This window comes from Acartia tonsa, chromosome 7, assembly GCF_053477335.1.
Source record: "Acartia tonsa isolate MP-2025a chromosome 7, ASM5347733v1, whole genome shotgun sequence".
In the NCBI taxonomy this organism is placed as follows: Eukaryota; Metazoa; Arthropoda; class Copepoda; order Calanoida; family Acartiidae; genus Acartia; species Acartia tonsa.
In genome coordinates this window covers 33,271,424-33,291,167 of record NC_137266.1, presented here as the reverse complement: position 1 = coordinate 33,291,167, position 19,744 = coordinate 33,271,424, and the positions used below count along the sequence as shown (strand labels likewise).

General features: G+C 33.9%; 2 protein-coding genes and 1 long non-coding RNA gene across 5 annotated transcripts in view; 1 reads left to right on the top strand and 2 right to left on the bottom strand.

Moving 5' to 3' along the window:
- Nucleotides 1-850: 850 nt before the first annotated feature.
- On the bottom strand, nt 851-8,347 carry LOC145323612 (putative protein-lysine deacylase ABHD14B). Its single transcript, XM_080166005.1, has 9 exons — nt 8,129-8,347; nt 6,997-7,089; nt 6,686-6,746; nt 4,191-4,283; nt 3,728-3,808; nt 3,279-3,334; nt 2,671-2,760; nt 1,872-2,028; nt 851-1,433 (listed from the first exon to the last, which is right to left on the bottom strand). Exons 1-9 carry the CDS (start codon nt 8,251-8,253, stop codon nt 1,314-1,316), a joined length of 876 nt encoding a protein of 291 aa, XP_080022131.1. The 5' UTR covers nt 8,254-8,347; the 3' UTR covers nt 851-1,313.
- Nucleotides 8,296-19,744, bottom strand: part of LOC145323611 (uncharacterized) — a 32,998-nt gene continuing 21,549 nt past the window's right edge. The window contains exons 9-21 of one of the 3 annotated variants that reach the window (XM_080166002.1): nt 17,928-18,116; nt 17,372-17,511; nt 16,511-16,600; nt 15,830-15,956; nt 14,913-15,050; nt 13,313-13,378; nt 12,753-12,944; nt 12,003-12,067; nt 11,800-11,920; nt 11,622-11,672; nt 11,239-11,312; nt 10,645-10,743; nt 8,296-9,385 (exon numbers count right to left, since the gene is read on the bottom strand). In XM_080166002.1, the coding sequence (XP_080022128.1) occupies nt 9,307-9,385; nt 10,645-10,743; nt 11,239-11,312; nt 11,622-11,672; nt 11,800-11,920; nt 12,003-12,067; nt 12,753-12,944; nt 13,313-13,378; nt 14,913-15,050; nt 15,830-15,956; nt 16,511-16,600; nt 17,372-17,511; nt 17,928-18,116 (1,431 nt within the window). In that variant the 3' untranslated portion in view covers nt 8,296-9,306. The remainder of the gene's footprint in view (nt 9,386-10,644; nt 10,744-11,238; nt 11,313-11,621; nt 11,673-11,799; nt 11,921-12,002; nt 12,068-12,752; nt 12,945-13,312; nt 13,379-14,912; nt 15,051-15,829; nt 15,957-16,510; nt 16,601-17,371; nt 17,512-17,927; nt 18,117-19,744) is intronic. The other 2 variants (XM_080166003.1, XM_080166004.1) reach the window with 2 other exon arrangements.
- Nucleotides 19,114-19,627, top strand: LOC145323615 (uncharacterized). The gene is made up of 4 exons (XR_013881024.1): nt 19,114-19,177; nt 19,265-19,350; nt 19,437-19,494; nt 19,577-19,627. It is a non-coding gene; the product is annotated as an uncharacterized LOC145323615 (long non-coding RNA).

Here is a 19,744-nt window from a genome sequence, read left to right as displayed (position 1 = left end):
GTTTAAGATAAAACTGGATAAAAGTTTTATAAGCAATAAGAGATAAAATCACAGAAAAATATCAAGGAAGATAGATTTCAAACAGCTTACTGAAAGTCTAAATATGTAAGTTTATAGTTAAATAATGATCTTTAAAAAGGCATGCACACATATTTTATATTTTGAATTGTCAGTTTATCACAATTTAGTTCCAGCTTAATTAACTATACATAATACAATACATTTAGTTGACAATACTTTTTCTTTAAAATATCAATAAATCACATGATATATCATTTCATTTAACAAAAGCAGAGGTAAAAAATGAATCAAAGAATCCAAGAAATAATAAGAAAATCATCAAAAGTATTTCTGTAAAAATCTTCTAAAATTAAATGATACTAACAAAAATAACCTTGGTGATTCTCCCATCCTTTTTGTCATAAATTATATCAGATTATATAACTTAAACAAAATCAAATTCTAGTTCTAGATCTAGTATTGAAAAATGCAAATTTTAATAATAACAGTGCAATCACATTTAATAAATAGCAAATAAGATGAAGCCAAATGATTTACATAATAGGCAGTGTGGAATCATTTCGGTGTAGTGTATCACATTATTAAACCAGAACTATAAATTATTACTACATGCTCCCTTTCCCCTTTTGTTCATCATTATACACTCCCCCCTGTAAAATGCCTGGTAACAAACATGAAAAACTTTGCGGTTCTGACAATACGCGGAGGTGATAACACTTGTTGGCCCGGACTTTGGGCCAGCAGATAAGGAAGTATGATTATTCGTTTTCCTATTCGCAGGACAACTGATTATTATCCATAGAATAAATAAATTTTCTTAAGCTCTTACCTAAAAACTTTAAACCTTTCAAAATTAGTTATTTAATAGGTATTGTTTTCATATATTTAAAATATTTTTTTAATTAAGTAAATGTTTATAATAAGTAGATAAAATGAGCGGATTTTAGAATGCTAAATCAAAATATAATGATCAGTCATCACAGAAAAATTATTCTTTAATTAAGACAAATATTAAATCAAGAAAGGTATTACTTAAAGGCTGCAATAGACTTGATCCAATAACTGTGACAATAAGAAAATTTTTAAAATATATGAAATAGAGAAAAATGCCAACAGAAACTTGAAGAATATCTGTTTTGCCAAAAACTTAGTTTTCTCAAAGTGAATATCAATGCTCTAAAAAATGCAAAATTCTTAATTTTTTTTCTCCATTTTTTTATGATTTCTTGCTATCTATAAATACCTTTATTTCACAAATACATTAAGCAAGCAATACAACAAATGCGCAGATCCTAAGCTTCCATAAATTGAGCAGAATTAGCCTGGTTAACTTTAATGATGAAATTGTGCAACAATTTGTGCCACATTTCTGGTTGATCCAGGTAGGCAGGATGGCCGGCTCCAGGTAATACCTACAGTCAATTAAATATTAGAAGTAAAATAAAAAAATTGTATAATTTCTTTTGCTAAAAATTGAATCCAATGGGAAATTTTAATATAGGTAGGTAATTTGATTTTAGTAAGAAATGTTACACCCTCTTTAATCATAAACAAGCGGTACTTCAAAAAAATGATATAAATCATCAATCATATACCTAACCATTTAAGAGACATTTTTTAGTACCGATATGAGGAAACTACAAGGTCGATGTAATTAGTAATTTTTCCCAAAAAATTGTATTCTTTGGTTTGACTATTTATTCCCTTTCTAAAACCTGACATATCATATTTTAGGCATTTGAAATTACATATAACATTTACATTAACAACAATCATAATTCATAAATGACTCAAGACTTGAAAAGAAGCTTTTCTCTTTATGAATTTAAAGAAAATATAATGCAACAAACCTGAGGAAGGGTAGCATTGGGAAGACCTTTCAAGTCCTCTTTAGATCTATTTCCTAAACTTCTATCATTCTCTCCCACAACAATTAGGGTTGGTGTCAACAGCTGACTACTAAAGGAGGCCACAAGACCAGTGGAGACAGGGGCCACTGGCACCCAACTAAAATAAGAACAATTATATCCATATCATATCCATAGGTTGCACAGCAGTAATAGCAATACAACTTTTTCAGTATAGCTTCAAAACCGATTTAATATCCACTGGGCTAGAACCGGTTCTCAGCCATACTGAAGAATCATATATAGCACCGTATTAGATATTTTTTTTTACGAATTGTAAAATTAAAATTCATTATATTAATACCAGTTTTTTAATAGTTATTTCTCGCATCGTATTATAAACAGCTTTCTGCGGATATAGAATGTATTAGCCCCCTTATGCCGAAGGCACGGGATAAAAAACTGGTTTTAATCTTATGATTGTACATTTCTATATTCGTAGAAAACTGGATATAATACGATGCTAGACAATGACATAGTTTTTTCGTATTGATGAGAACCGGTTGTAATCCGCCGGTTTCGAATGAATACGAGAAATATATATACCGGTATGCATCAGTTAAAGATAGTTTTAGATGTACGGATGTTCTAGATTTTTTAATTGCGAGATCTCTACTTTTTTCTTCCTCCCTTTATGTATCTAAGAATCCTTTTATGTCTCATAATTTATAATAATATTGTCTTTTTCTTCCATCAATTGAATTGAATTCCTTTATTATTTCTAAACTTTATAAATATTTACCCAGAAATAAGGTCTCTGTATTGTGGATTAGCCAACATAGGGATGATAAAGCTTCCACTCATACTTGGACTTACAACTATTGGTTGCTTCCTGAAATTAAAATCAATGAAAACTTAATATTTCTTAGTAGCGGGGCTACTGTATAATTTCATTTGAAATTTCCGTTTGAAACGTTTTTTGGGAAAAATAATTTTCTCGGCTCCTATAAATGATAAACGGCTGAAACTTCTTGGCAACATTTCCATCAATATGGAACATAATTGAATATCAAACATTTAAGGCGGTCAGACTGCATTAGGCAGGTTTTGATATCGTTCACATATTTCCTCATATCTTAGGTATTTTTGGTTTGATTTTAAATTTCTTTTTATCAAAATTAAATTTCCCGCTGTTCCAAGGGATTTTTGTGTTCTAAGATGAAAGGACAGGTCGCTTTTTCATGATTTTTACATATCCACAAAATATTAAACCACTACCAGAGACATAATATAACACAAAATAACAATTGAAGGAAAATTAATTTACCACACACTGTTCTCCCCTTGTTTTGTTTTTAAATTAATCGGTTAAAAAAAAATAATGTTTATATACTTAGAAAAAAATCTTACCCAGCTAAAGATTGAATAAGTCTAGCCAGAAATTCTCCATTATCGGGAACAGATGCCTGAAATATTAAACATTTAAATATTTATATGGCTTGTATGAAAACAATGTGTGAATACACATTACTGCATACTTCCTAGTTTTCAGGAAACTGCCATTTGGGAATTTTTTTTATAAATTAACCATATCAATAAAATTTGACTGTATTTATAAATGTATATAATATTCATTTAATTCATCTATTATTTTGTTGTTTTTTTTCTATGTATGTACACTTAAGAGTAATAAATCTAATCTAATCTAATCTAGGTAATGGACAAATATATGAATTTTATTTTTCATGCAGAACGGCTTAAAAACCATACACAAAATGTGCTTTAAAGAAGACAGTTCGGAACAGGTTTTTATCCATAAAAATTAATCGGATGCGTTACCGAGATGGAAAGAATTTTACCTGGCTGCTTTTTCCATAACCAGGAAGGTCTATAGCAATAACTCCATGTCCAAGAGCTGCTAAAGTTCTCAAAGTTGGAACCTAGAATTATTAAATTTAAAATTATAATATCTTACTTTTATGAATGTGTTGTAATCCCATGCTGTTACTTAAGAGATGTCAAATTAGAATTACCAACCAGTACACTGATAAATGGACAGATAAAAGTTCAAGCAGCATTATTTAATAAAAGGTGAATGTGAGAGGATATCAACATTGCAAAACAAACAAAAAATACTATACCTACGCGTAATGTGTACAGAGTATCGAGTAGTTTTGCTACTAAAATAAGACCGTATCAATTTGTTTGCGAAGTCAACCTAACCTAACCTAAAATAATAAAGAAACAAATGAAAACTACCCACACTCTTGTTTTCAAGGCGGGGGGGGGGGGGGGGGGGGTAAGGGAAAACGCCAATTGCACCTTGTCAATCCAGGTTTGTGAAGTGAAAGCAGCTCCATGAAGCAAGAGGACTGTACGGCCAGATCTAGAAACACCAGCTGGTACTGCTCCAGTCTAAAACAGAAAAGATGGTGATTCAAAAAAGATAAACCTGCCCTTTCCCAAATAGCTAAACATCTGCCTAAGAAAAATATATAATAATTAAATAAGGGGGGGGGGGTTTTAATGCAACCATCTCGTAATCAGTGAGCAAATGGCACTTAGAATTCGAATTTCGAGCTGAAATTTCGCATGGTTAATCCTTGGTAGGTCTATTTTCCCTAAATCGAACAAAAAGTTGGAAAAGTAACGGCTGGCGGCTGCAGCTCAGCCGTTTAGCCGTTTAGCCGTTTTTGGCCTATTTTTAGGGCAAATTCATCATTAATTACGTAGGAATCAACTTTTTAAAACATAGTTTTGGTTTAATTCATATTAAATGATAGCAATAACCATTTTTTCAATTTCTAGTACCAGCTGCTAAACGGCTAGAACCGGCTGAAAACGGCTGGGAGCGGCCAAGAGTATGAAGAGTAGATAGGGCTTGTGACGTGTCTAGGAGTAGGTTTTTATGGGTGCTGAGCTCAAAAATACTACTAAAAATAGTGACGGCCAATCCATATGGCAGCTGGGTAACAGCTGCAGCTCAGCTGCGAGCGGCCAAGAGTAGAATGAGTAGATAGGGCTTGTGACGTGTTTAGGGGTAGGTTTTTATGGGTGCTGAGCTCAAAAATGCTACCAAAAATAGTGGCGGCCCATCCATGTGGCAGCTGGGTAACGGCGGCAGCTCAGCTGGGAGAGGCCAAGAGTAGAATGAGTACATAGGGCATGTGACATGTCCAGGGTTAGGTTTTTATCGGTGCTGAGCTCAAAAATACTACCAAAAATAGTGATGGCCAATCCATGTGGCAGTTGAGTAATAGCTGCTGCTCAGCTGCGAGCGGCCAAGTGTAGAATGAGTAGATAGGGCTTGTGACGTGTCTAGGGGTAGGTTTTTATGGGTGCTGAGCTCAAAAATGGTACCAAAAATAGTGGCGGCCAATACATATGGCAGCTGGGTAACAGCTGCTGCTCAGCTGCAAGCGGTCAAGAGTAGAATGAGTAGATGGGGATTATGACGTGTCTAGGGGTAGGTTTTTATGGGTGCTGAGCTCAAAAATGGCGGCCAATCTATATGGCATCTGAGCAACAGCTGCAGCTCAGATGGGAGCGGCCAAGAGTAAAATGAGTACATAGGGCTTGTGACGTGTCTTGGGGTAAGCCCTATCTACTCATTCTAAGCTGTTACCCAGCTGCAATATGGATGGGACGCCACTATTTTTGTTACCATTTTTAAGCTCAGCACCCATGAAAACCTACCCCTAGACACATCACAAGCCTTATCTACTCATTCTACTCTTGGCCACTCACAGCTGAGCTGCAGCTGTTACTCAGCTGCCATATGGATGGGTCGCCACTATTTTTGGTAGCATTTTTGAGATCAGCACCCATAAAAACCTACCCCTAGACACGTCACAAGCCCTATGTACTCATTCTACTCTTGGCCTTTACCAGCTGAGCTTCGGCCGTTACACAGCTGCCATATGGATGGGATGCCACTATTTTTGGTACCATTTTTGAGCTCAGCACCCATAAAAACCTACCCCTAGACACGTCACAAGCCCTATCTAACCATTCTACTCTTAGCCGCTCGCAGCTGAGCAGCAGCTATTACTTAACTGCCATATGGATTGGCCGAAACTATTTTTAGAAGCATTTTTGAGTTCAGCACCCATAAAAACCTAATCCTGGACACGTCACATGCCTCATGTACTCATTCTACTCTTGGCCTATCTCGTCTGAGCTGCGGCCGTTACCCAGCTGAGCTGCATCCATTACCCAGCTGCCATGTAAATGGGCCTCCACTATTTTTGGTAGCATTTTTGAGCTCAGCACCCATAAAAACCTACCCCTAGATACGTCACAAGCCCTATCTACTTATTCTACTCTTGGCCGCTCGCAGCTGAGCTGCAGCTGTTACCCAGCTGCCATATGGATTGGCTGTCACTATTTCTAGTAGCATTTTTGAGCTCAGCGCCCATAGAAACCTACCCCTAGACATGTCACAAGCCCTATCTACCCTTTATACTCTTGGCGGCTCCCAGCCGTTTTCAGCCAGTTCTAGCCGTTTAGCAGCTGGTACTAAAAATTTTAAAAAATGATTATTGTTATCATTTAACATGAATTAAATCAAAAATATGTTTTAAAAAGTTGATTCCTACGTAATTAGTGATAAATATGCCCTAAAAATAGGCAAAAAACGGCTAAACGGCTGAGCTGCCAGCCGTTACTTTTCCAACTTTTTGTTCGATTTAGGGAAAATAGACCTATCAAGGATTACTCATGCCAAATTTCAGATCGAAATTCGAATTCTAAGTGCCATTTGCTCACTGATTACGAGATGGTTGCATTAAAAACCCCCCCCCCTTTATTTTAAGTACCTGATAAAAAATTTCTTGATCAAAGAACTTTGCTTTTCCACTTGTTATTTTCACTTGATCTCTGTAAAAAAAATACAAATAAATTAATTTAAGTATATAAAAAGCATAGAATAAAGAAGTTTAGAATAGAGTAGAATCAACAGAAGATACTAATTTAAAAATCCGAATAAAAATAAACGCCCCCTTATAGGCGATGTTACGAAACCGATAATCCCAAAATTAGTTAACCTGTGTCAAAATTGCCAAAGATTTAAGTTCTAAATGGATGTATAAAATTACTTTTAAAAATCTTTTCGTTTCAACTATCTTACCTCAATTCTTGAATATTTGCTGGAAGTTCCAGTTCTAGAAAGTCGACTTTCTTCCATTCTACACTATTTGATGCTTCTAAGGCTCTGCTTTGACTAAACAAGTTTTAATTCTTGATTTTGTGAACATGAGAAGACAACTTAGAAAGTTAAAAAAAAGTTTCATAATAAGAGATTTCGCTTATAACAATCCTAACGCGCGTCCAAGGCAGGGGCGTCCAAGCTTTTTTTTTTGGGGGGGGGTAATTCGTTTTTTTTGGGTGGGGGGTAAAATGGCAAATTTTTTTTACCCCCCCAAAATTTTTACCCCGGGGGTTAAATTTGCTTGGGGGGGGGGGGTAATTACCCCCCTTTAAAATCTGTTGGCAGGGGTGAATTTAGTTTACCCCCCCAAAATTTACCCCCGGGGTAAAAATTTTTGTGGGGGTAATTTAAATTTTATTAAATATGTAGTATTAAAAATGCGCGCAAAGCGCGCAAAAATTTTTTTTATTAAAGATCTTTTATTTTGGGGGGGGTATTTACCCCCCCAAAATTGTTTGGGGGGGGTAAATACTATATACCCCCTCCTAAATGGTTGGAAGTGCCTACGGCACCCCCAGGGTAGGGGTAAATTTTAAATGGGGGGGGGGGGTAAAATGAAAAAAAAAAATTTGGGGGGGGGAAATCGCCCCATTCCCCCCCCCCCTTGGACGTCTATGGTCCAAGGTTAAGAAATATCCGATAAAAATAAAACATTTAATTACAAGGCCCTTGTCGTTGGTCCAAAGTAAGAATAAGAGCCATTTTTAATATCTATGTCAATATGTTGACCGATAATTGAAGACACAAATCCCGGGAAAACTGGCGAACATTTTATGTTTAAGGAAGTTGATGAGAAATTTAACATTCTAGATATCCTATCAAAGTATTAAGTAAGGCTTTTTCTTTTGTCCATAAAGATCTTGTTAACTACTCAACCGATTCTGAAATCTTTTCATGGGTTTTAGGCTATTTGAATTTTAAATTAGACTTTATCAAGGCTATTTTTCTCCCCATACCTCCCCTTTCAAATATAGAGCCACTAGATGACAGCGACGCAACCACTAGAAGCTAATAAGATATATCATAAACTACTTTTAAAATATATTCCTACCTTTGTTGACCAGCAGAGCTGCTCTGTTGACCGCTGGAGCCGCTAAACATGCCAATAATCAGCAGCCCCGCCAAGACACCAATCAGCAGCTTCCAATTCATATTGACTGAATGTGTCAGCGACATTGTAGGAACTAACCAACCTCTAGTTGGCCCAGTTTCCTCAACTTTCTCTGAAATATTATTTTATATAATTTGTATTTTCTCAAATATAATTTTAATACTGATTAATTTTATTTTAGTCAATATATAACACTTGTATATAAAAAATAATTACAATATCATTTAAAATCTAAATACATGCATATTTTTTAAGTTAAACTCTTATTAAGTTAATAATAATGCCCAAAATAAATTTGTTATTTGTATCTTTTGAGTAAGGCGTTTTAACACAGTTTTGGAAGACATTTCACGATGGGCTATCACTTCCGCTAAATGTGTATATCAAATATTAATAACAGCACAAAATTTCCCAATTAATTCTCTGCCTCTGATCATTAAACGCCTGTTTTGATAATATTAGACAGTACGACTATTACAAAATGCGAAAGTGATGGCACATCAGTTTTTTTTCATTTAGGTACTTCTGAGCATTTCGTACATAATCATAACTTAATAAGTTACAAAAAAGCAACAAAACTTTTTTTTAATAAAGATTACATTGTTATATAGACAATTATATCATTATTGAATATATGTATAAATATAAATCAATTCCATCATTCATGCATTGAATTTTTATATAAAAATCATTTGAAGTGTAAATTTTATTTGCAACCTCTTTAACAGATAAAGTATTAGGTACAGAGTACAACCATGGTTAGTTTAAAAAACTCTTTTTAGAGATCTCGTAATCAAGAATTAAAAATGGATAATATATCTACAACAATTTTTCATTAGGTATACACAATTATAAGGAACTATATGTGATTTCTTAGTTTTCTGGCATGGTTCTTTTTGCCCTTGATGCCTGGATTACGAGATTTCTTCTGTCGCCCCCCTCCTAGCGATCAATATTAAAGTAATAAATAAACCTAAAGTAATATTTGGGGGACAAGTATAAAGATCGTCAATTCTACTATGTCACCCCTCCCAAAAAAAAACTACAGCTGAAAATCACGTATAGGCTTCATGATTTTTTTCCAAATTAATTTCGTTGTTGGTATGAACTGATATTTTTTACTCCAAAGATCTAATTCTGTGATACATCTCTGCCAAACTTGATGAGTTACTTCCTTGTTCCCCACTGTTGACCTGTGTTTGATAATGCTCAATAAAATATATACAAAGAAAATTATATCCTTAAAAAGTTAAATGTCACTGCTAAAACTAGACTATCTATGTAATCTTAAATTAAACAGGGTTAGAAAAAATCCGGGTTTTTAAAAAATAACCCAGCCCAGTGTTTTTTAATAAAACTATATTCAGGGGTGTATATTCTGCACAAGATTTATTTTTTTTCCCCTGCTACAAAATTTTTTATTTTTTTTCCCCCCTAGTTTTTTCTCACCAAGTAGGGGCGAAAATGGAAAAATATTTAAAGAACTCTATAATTTATTTGTTTTATCCCTTTTACCACACATTTTTTTTAGTTTTTTTTACCAAGGAGGGGGGGGGGAAATGGAAAAAATGTTTTCAGTTTTCTTAATTTTTACATTTTTTTTTCCCTCCAACCACTTATTTTTTATTTTTTTCCCCCCCCCCTGAGCAGGGGATCCCATGTAGAATATACACCCCTGACTATATTTGAGGTTGTTTTGGGATTCATTGTTTTTTAAAAACATTATTTGAGACTTTAAAAAATGTTGATAAATCTTGCATATTTTCGGTGTAAATTTACATACTTTTAGGGGTCGGTGGTATTTTTTTCTATGGGCAATTTATTTTTAGAGGGTGGTGTTACCCTCCCCCAAAATAATTATAACCTTTCCCATGAGAAGCTACATTGTAATTGAGAACCATATCGGTTCTGTTCCTAGTTAGATTTGTTTGTTTGATTAGCCATAGTCTCTTAGGGTTTGGACCTAAGTAGTCATGGAGTAGGCTGAGACACTTTTGTATAGCCACTAGGGCTATCAAGCTCCACATTCAAGCACATTATGACTTGACCCGCTATCTCATGAGAGCTACTCATTATTACCTCACCCTCGCCGAGTATGGCAGGTGTCCCAAATTAAGTCACCGTAATGAATGACGCTCTCCGCAGAGGAGCTTGGGATAAGGGTAGTACTGATATTATGTACGTGACTATTAAGTATCCAAACTTACTCGATAATCCCCTTCTTACACAACCAGGGGAAGTTGCGTGAATGTATTCAACTGAGAAATTCGAGTTTCCACATGGGGACTAGAACTCGAACTCTCATCACCGTAACTCAGTGCGTTACCACTGAGCTACGACGCCCCTGTTCCTAGTTAGAGAGATATTTTGGTACTTATAGACAGACATTCTGTTACTTATATAAAGCAATAACAAAGAAATGTACACTATTTTACATATTAAATGAACATCCCTGTTGCTGTGATTGTTGATTAACCCGCTCCCTGTGTTCTTGACTGATTCGTTCTTGTATCTGTAACTGTAGCTGGGCAGCTAAACGCTCTCGTTCTCTCTCCCTAAGTATTTGAAAATAATGTATGACTCAGAGTATAGATGAATAATCCAGAAAACTACCTGCCCCAAATGGTGGAGACCCTTTTCATCTGAAGCTGTTAACTGATTTAAAAAACCCAATACAATTACGGGCAGGGTTACCGCCCTGTGGGTAGGGTTCCATATAGCTCATGCCTCCTGCATTCTTTCTCCTTCATGTATTTCAATCAATATAGGTTTTTTTTCCAATAACAAGCTTAGCATCAACAAGATAACTATCAAATAAAATATCTAGGTACTCATGCATTCATTAAGGATGAACCGAAAGATCAGGGAGAGGAGATATTTTTATGCTTTTTGTTGCTTTCCCAAATTGCCTAAGAGCACTAAACCCTCCACCCTACCTTAATTTTTAAAATAATGGGAAACTCTACTAGGGAAACCACCAGGTTTTTGTTACCATACAATGTATGAAACATAAAGAAAATATGAAATTTACGAAAAAGCATAAAACTCACCTTTGTTCAATTATTAATCTTTGTCTGTGATCTCGCCTTCTTTGATCCGCTATACCAATCATTCTTTCTCTCTGCTAAACATAAAAGTGTGAGATAAAAGCAAGGATCTTAATGGACAAACATTAGCCTTATGTAATTTATATGACCGGTGGAAAAGTTTGGACACTAACTGTGTACAATCCGATCAAGATTTAATAATAAAGTGTGTTGTTCATATGATTGGTAGAAAAGTTTGAACACTTAATTTGTACAACTCAACCAAGATTTAATGATAAAGTTTGAGGGTAATGATTTTAAAGAAGTAAGCAACTCTACAAGTCGGTCTGTATGTCATTTTTACTCCTCTTACAATCATAACGATAAACATAAAAACAAAACTAAACCTGTGCTAAAAAGTTTCCTTCTCTTTCAACTTGATTAGAGTTTCGTTCGTTCTAAATTAAAAATTGCATACTAGATAGGTATTACACATTTTAAAGATAAAATAAGATAATTATTTTTTAATTGGGGCGAAAGGCTTGAGGTCTAAATTTCAAAAATTAAATTAAGTTAAAAACTAACCTGTCTATATCCATATAAATCAGTTTGTTTAGCTTGACTAAGCTCGTGCTGATTGGTTGTGGAGTATTTAGGTTCCACATTATCCTCATTGCTTTCTTGGGGATTTATGCCGTATTTTAAACTAAAATATTAAATATTAATTGTAATAATTCAAATGAAAATACTAAAAAATATTTAATTTTAAATAGTTCATGTAAAAATACCTATTATTAGATACCATGGAGTGAGATAACCCAAATGATTCGACTTGTCCCACCATTTCAACTTCCTTAAAAAGAATTCAATAATTTCAATTAACACTCAAACTATTAAAATTTTTATCTTAAGCTTACAACAAAGATGCCTAAGAAGGTTTTTTTTTTTTAAAAAGGCACCATACAGATCTAGTCCCCCAATCTCATATCATTCTTTATATTGAAACTAGCGGCTTCGCCCCTAGTCTCTAGGGGCTTTGCCCCAAGAGGTGTGATCAAACCAATTTTTTGTATTTTAGATTTAAAAGAAAAATTTTTTAAAAATTTCTTTGGGGGGAGGGGGAATTTTTTTTGTTGGGGTGGGGAGTCGACCCCACTATTTTAATTTTAGTTTTAAAAAGAAAAAAAAATTTCGGAGGGGGGGGGGTATTTTTCATTTTTGGGGGGGTTGGGGGTGTCCCACCCCCCAAGAAAATAGTTATAAACCTTCCCGGGACTTATGAGAAGCTACCCTGTAAAGGAGAACCTGATCGGTTCAGCGGTTAGCGAGATCCTTCGCTACAAACAGACAGATAGACATCGTTCTACTTTGTATTATAGATAAGGTGCACAAATGGAATAATAGCTTTCCCTGTAGAAAATATACGGATTTTTTTTCTAGAAAAGAATGATTTGGTTTTATTTACATGTACACAAGTAAAATTCAATAAGCAACAACTTGTCAATAATTCTTGTCAAAATAAACAATTAAAATCTTACATTTTGTATGTACTTAGGCTCCGAATATGGCACACTGCCACCTCCTCCAATATTGGTCTCCTCCGCCTCCAGTTTAAACTGTGCCCCTGCAGGGGGGCCTCCTGTACCACCATTAACATGAGTACAAGCTGCTTCTTCAGATGTATTGTCTGTCCTGAGTGGATCATCTTGTAGATCATCGTCATCGTGAATCTGGAAAATTTTATAATTATAAATCTACGAAAAGAACTACAAGAAAAGAAATACTATGCCATGGACATGAGGGAAAAAATGGTTTTATGGTATTCCAATACGTTAAAAAATATTTTTTTTAAAAATAGCCTAGGTCTGTAGTATTGTGGGCATCGCCTTACATTAAACAAGTTTTAAATAAATACCGAATTAATCTTTAAAATACTTAATATTCTGCAAGTATTTGCAAAGTGCATTATCATTCTCATGATGTAATGCAATGAAAGGTGACATACTTTTTGATGATTGGACGTACCGACAATGAGAAACCTTACTTTTAGTGCAGCTTCACTACTAACTAAGTAATTCAACTACTGTAGACAACTTACTCTTGCAAAATTTTCAGCCAACGCTTCTGTTTTAGCAATAGCTGCAGCCTCTGAGGTTTCGTGAATCTATTAAATAAATAAATAATAAACAAGGATGACAACATCCATAAAAGCGAAGCACTGAAACAGTAGACAAACGAACATTAACATAGTATAGTGTCAGAACTGAATAATCAGAATATAAAAGTATAAGAGTCAAAGCAAAATTATAAGTAAATTTGTTGAAAAACTGCTTGATACAGGATAATGTTTATGGACATTTTTAGGACTTGATGTTAGAGTTCCTTCACTTATAATATTGTTATTATAATAATGTTGTCCCAGGAATCAATATACCAAAAATCAGATCAAACGGATAATGAGATCACATAAAAATTTGTTGTTAAAAAAGTAGAAAAATCAACATGTTTAAAATGGACGTACGGACATTCTGGTAATGAGTATAGAGTTGCTACGATTTCTAAATCGTACCTAACTACTACAGGAATCATCATGCAAAGTTTGAAATCGATAGGACAATTCTAACATGCCTAAATTAACGAATGAAAGCTATCTATCTCGGACGGACGGACGGACGTACGGACCTACCATAATTATAGAAAAGCCTCGCTTTTAAAAATTAAAAACACTATGTACCTATGTAAGTATTATTTAATATATTTTTTTTTATCAGGTATCTTAAGGGATAAGACAATGAAAGATAAATTGATGTACGTTACCAATGATTCAGGGGTGTATATTCTACATGGGATCCCCTGCTCAGGGGGGGGAAAAAAAAATAAAAAATAAGTGGTTGGAGGGGAAAAAAATGTAAAAATTAAGAAAACTGAAAACATTTTTTCCATTTTCCCCCTGTCCTTGGTGAAAAAAACTTTTAAAAATGTGTGGTAGGAGGGATAAAATAAATAAAATATAGAGTTCTTTCAATATTTTTCCATTTCCCCCCTACTTGGTGAGAAAAAACTAGGGGGGGGAAGAAAAATAAAAAATTTTGTAGCAGGGGAAAAAAAATAAATCTTGTGCAGAATATACACCCCTGCAATGATTAAAATTAAAATTTACCTTTTAGTAGATTACAATATTGGTTTAAAAGTTTAGACAATTGAAGTTTATTGAAAAGAAGCAAGATCTAATGAAAAGTACCCTAAAGGCACAAATAAGCCAATTTTCAGGGTTTCGGATCTGCATTGATTTTATGCGGATCCGGATCCGGATCCTCAAAATTTGGTCAGTGCGGATCCGGATCCGGATCTTTGACAATAAAAATAAAATCACCAAATTTTTCAAAAAAATTTATTCTTTAATTCGAAGTCAAAAATACTTTTAATTTTCAAGTCTGAACCTAAACCTTAAAGATTGGCTCTCATCAAGAGAATGTCTGAAATTTTATATAAATTTAGGTAGATTTTTCCATTTTTTCTGCATTTTTTGGAGTCTCAGGATCCGGATCCGGATCCTGAGACTCCAAAATATGCGGATCCTTGCGGATCCGGATCCGAAACCCTGCAATTTATGTTTAACATTTTAAGACCAATATAATTTACGGGCCAATGTCACCTCCCTCCTTTGTTTGTATGTGCATTGCTATACAAAAACTTACCTTATACATATCAGGATACAGATCTTCCAGCTGTTTAATTGTTGTACTAGCATTACAATGCCTTTTCTCTATGTGCTGTTTCAGATTATCTTTTCTTCCGGATTTGAACCCACATATAGGACAAATATAAGGGGTGGCCTACAAAATAATCAAAAATAATGTTTATTAAGGTACCTAGTGTTTAATCACAAAAATTACGAATCTATTTCAAACAGAGTATTTACAGATTCCTACAATGATAGAGCAGGGGTGTATATTCTACATGGGATCCCCGGCTAAGGGGGGGGAGGGGGGGGGGGAGAAATAAAAAATTAGTGGTTGGAGGGGAAAAAAATGTAAAAATTAAGAAAACTGAAAACATTTTTTTCCATTCCCCCCCCCCTCCTTGGTAAAAAAAAATAAAAGAATGTATGGTAGGAGGGTTAAAATAAATAAAATATAGAGTTCTTTAAATTATTTTTTTATTTCCCCCCTACTTGGTGAGAAAAAAACTAGTGGGGGAAAAAATAAAGAAATTTGTAGCCGGGGAAAAAATAAATCTTGTGCAGAATATACACCCCTGTGATAGAGTATAATCTTGGAGCGTAGCAACTCTAATTCTTGTAAGAAAGTCAGTAGGCAAAGGCATATCAAACTTCAGCTTGATTGGCGTAAAGCTATTTTAACCCTGATCTAGTTTTTGAACTAATAAGTCTTAATATTGTAAGCGTAACATCCTTAAATTACGTCTCAAATGGTTTGTAAGGTCAAAATAAAAATTACCACGGATTTCTGTAAAAAATTCTAAGCAATAATTTTAGACTTAAGAAAGGCTACTCTATTATTCTAGCGTCTAATTTGCGTCTCAACTATCAAGATTCAATTATGAATGTTATTATCCTTTTTCACACCTCAAATAAATAAAAATATTTTCTCACCTTTAGATGAGATTCAATGTGTCTATCTAGATGATTTTTCTTGTTAGTTTTATAATCGCACATGTGACATTGAAATGAAAATATTCCTCTATGGCCCTTCTCACACATACGGGCCTCAGCCGCTCGCCTAAACAGTCGAATAGAGATAAATAAAATAATAAATAAATAATAAAAAAAAATGTTGTTGGGGGGAAAAATGTAAAAATTAAGAGAATTGAAAGCATTTTTTTCCCATTTTTCTCCCTTCTTGATAAAAAAAAACTAAAAGAATATGTGGGGAAGGGGGGGGGGGTGTAATAAGAATAAAAATAAAGAACTCTGAAAATAATTTTCCATTTTATCCACTTCCTTGCTGGAAAATAAACTAGGAGGGAAAAAAAATACAAAAATTTGCAGCAGGGGAAAAAAATGAACCTTGTGCAGAATATTCACCCTTGGAAGGAAACCTGTCATACTATTCATCACTCAGGCCAGGGTTAGGGAAAATAAGTACCCAAGCTTAGAAAATTTCAAGACCTATTATTGGGTAATATAATATGTCTAGGCTCCTAATATTCATTATATCACATCCCATGGTTGACGTACTATCCGTCTTTTTACAATTACATAGAAAGAACTAAATTTAAAAAGTTTAAGATAAAGTAATCGCAGGTGCTAAACTTTGACAAAATGAAATTATACCTAAATCTTTTGGCACAGCCGGAGCAGGCAAAATTCATTTCCCCTGTATGATGTGTTAAATGTATCACCAACTCAGATTTGTATTTGAACCTAAAATCATAATTTATTGTTAAAAACGTTTCATTTGCTAAAAGTCCTTACTATTTATTCTTTTTAGTTAAAAAAAGATAATTTATATTCAGGGGTGTATATTTTACATGGGATCCCCTGCTCAGGGGGGGGGGGGGGGTGAACAAAAAATAAGTGGTTGGAGGGAAAAAAATGTAAACATTTAGAAACTGAAAACATTTTTTCCATTTCCCCCCTCTCCTTGTTGAAAAAAAACTAAAGAAATGTGTGGTAGGAGGGATAAAATAAATAAAATACAGAGTTCTTTAAATATTTTTCCATTTTTCCCCCTACTTGGTGAGAAAAAACTAGAAAAAACTGAGAAAAAAATTGTAGCAGGGGAAAAAAATAAATCTTGTGCAGAATATACACCTCTGTTTATATTCCAAAGAGAAGTTGGCAAACCGAAGAAATAACACGATTGCAATCTCTTTATTTTTTTTGGACTGTAGTAGGATCTCACTAACCGCTGAACCGATATGGTTCTCCTTTACAATGAGGTTTCTTGTAGGTCCTGATATGGTTTAAGGCTATATCATATATATATAAGTTAGGGTATGGTTATAGAATATTTATCTCCCCTTCCAAATTCCTTTAAAAATAGAGACCCCTGATGCTATGGATGCAGCCGCTAGAGAGGAAGCAAATAAATGTTAATTATGATCTGGGTACATTAATTTCTCGTATGGTCGGCCAGACGAACGTATCTGAAGTATACAGTAGCTGTGCTACTAAAATCAACCATAAACTTACTCTTTCCCACAATGTTCACATGCAAAGTTCTTTTGGTCCTTGTGAGTGTGGACGGTTCTAACATGTTGACGCATATTATTGGCAGTGATCAGGTTCCCGCAGATATCACAGATTTTCTTCTTTGCACTATCAACACCACCCTACATAATATATAGAATTATGGAATATTATTAGCAGAAAAGTTTCTCTTTATGATTTGTAATATCTTAATAATACCTACAAGGACAATTCTGTAAAGTTGTCAATGGTCATTAGTATAGCTTTGAAACCGATTAATGTCCGGTGGATTAGAACCGCTTCTCAGCCATCCATAGTACAGCATCGTATTATATCCAGTTTTCTACGAATATAAAATTAAAAAATTATTTTAGCTCATGCCTTCGGCATCTTGAGGCTAAAAAAAAACTAGTTTTAATCTTTGTACAATTTTATATCCGCGTAAACCTGTATATAATACGATGCGATAAAAAAAAAACTCTTAAAGAATTGGACATATTACCGAACATATTCTTTATATAGAGTAGATGCGCTACAAAAATAAAATTTCTATGAGTACCTCGTGAGTAAGGAAAATATGTTTAAGGTAAATTTTCTTTGTCTCAAAGGTCTTTCTACACTCTTCATATCTACACACAAAATGTCCCAGCTCATTTATATCATCCTCATAATTTGCATCCGTCTCTTTTTCCCAGTTGTATGGTTTCGTTCTTGTGTAGGGTTTTCGTTCTCGTTTTCTTGTCTCTCCCTGAAATGAACCCATATAAGGGATAGTTTATAAAATATATTTAATGAGTTTTGACATTTAAAGTGGAGATTTTATTGCAATGAAGTGTATTTTCAATCTATATATATAAACACGAAGATAATCGACAATTCCCCTGAAACTTACAAGTGTAAGAAAAAGAAACATTCAGACTGGCCAGCCAATTTTGAAAATAAAAAACGTACATAACGTACACAAAAAAAATACGTTACGTACATAAAAAAAAGTAAAAAACGTACAAAAACGTACATTCCTCATAAAAATAAGTTAAATAATTTCCTAGTTACCTATTATCAATACATTTAAGTCTACTAGCAGCTACCTGTAAAGGAGAACCATAGCGAACTGACAGACACAAGATATCCTATTACTCTATTTAAAAGAACTAGCGTCTACGCTCCTAAAGGCCTCTAGGGGCACTTGAGGAGGGGAGAGTTGAATTCAATAAAAAAAACATGGATGACAACATACATAAGTAGCGAAGCTCAAAAGTTATTAATAGACATCTGGAAAAAAATTAACTTAAAATCAGTGAGCAATTAAAATTCATTTTTGGGGGGAGGAGGTAGTTTTTTTTCTAAAGTCAATTTCTCTTAGGAGGGTGGATGGTGATACTCTTCCCAAAAATAGTTATAAAACTTCCAAAAACCTATGAGAGGCTATCCTGTTAAGGAGAACCATATCAGTTCCGTGATTAGCGAGATTCTTTGGTTCAAACAAACAGACATCCTGTTATTATGTACAAAGTATATCCTATTATAATGTGCTGGCTAAGCCACAAACCTAAAAATTCAATGTTAAGGAAAGAAAACGAGTACCCCTCCTGGTCAACTATTCATCTGTACCTGTAATCCTGCCTGTACCATGAAGATGTTATAGTAAAATTATTTTATATATTTTCTTTCTTTCTGTTTAAATTACAAAAAATATTAAGCAAAATTTTAAAACTTATCAAACCATTTCAGAAAGATAATTCAATTTTTAACTCCATGTAGCCACCTCATGTTCCATAGCTGGCTCAAGACCAAGGAGGAAAATGAAAAGTAAGCTTTCTTATAAAAAAATGTAATACAAAAATTCCTTAATTTTTAATTCAATTGATCAATTATCAAATTTTGTTATTAATTTAGAATGTGACTGCCATATGAAAGATTGTGTAGCTGCATTAAATTAATCTATCTTATTGCAAGAAGTGCTTGGTTGCATAAGAATCAAGGTAACTACCTATAGTACCTACCTAAAAGAACATTTATAAACTTTTTAATAATTTGTTACTGTGTCCTTAAAGAAATCAATATTTAGACTACAAGCTGTGTACCTGAAAAGCTGGTCAAATAATTGTTAACTGTGTACCTATTAGGTAATAATCAAACAAAAATGTATTTTTTTATCATTAATTTTATATCATTAAAATCTTAGCCTAAACATATTATTCAATTTAGATGTTTGTTGTGCTGTACCTGATATTTTATGTTGGCATAGCAGCCTTCTTATCCTTCTCTGGTAAATATTTAATAAAGAAAAATTCAAATTCAAATACCCAGAGATAGTTAAATTTTAATAAAAAAGAAAAGAAAAAATATTTAATTTTTAAAAAAAATTCTTTTTTT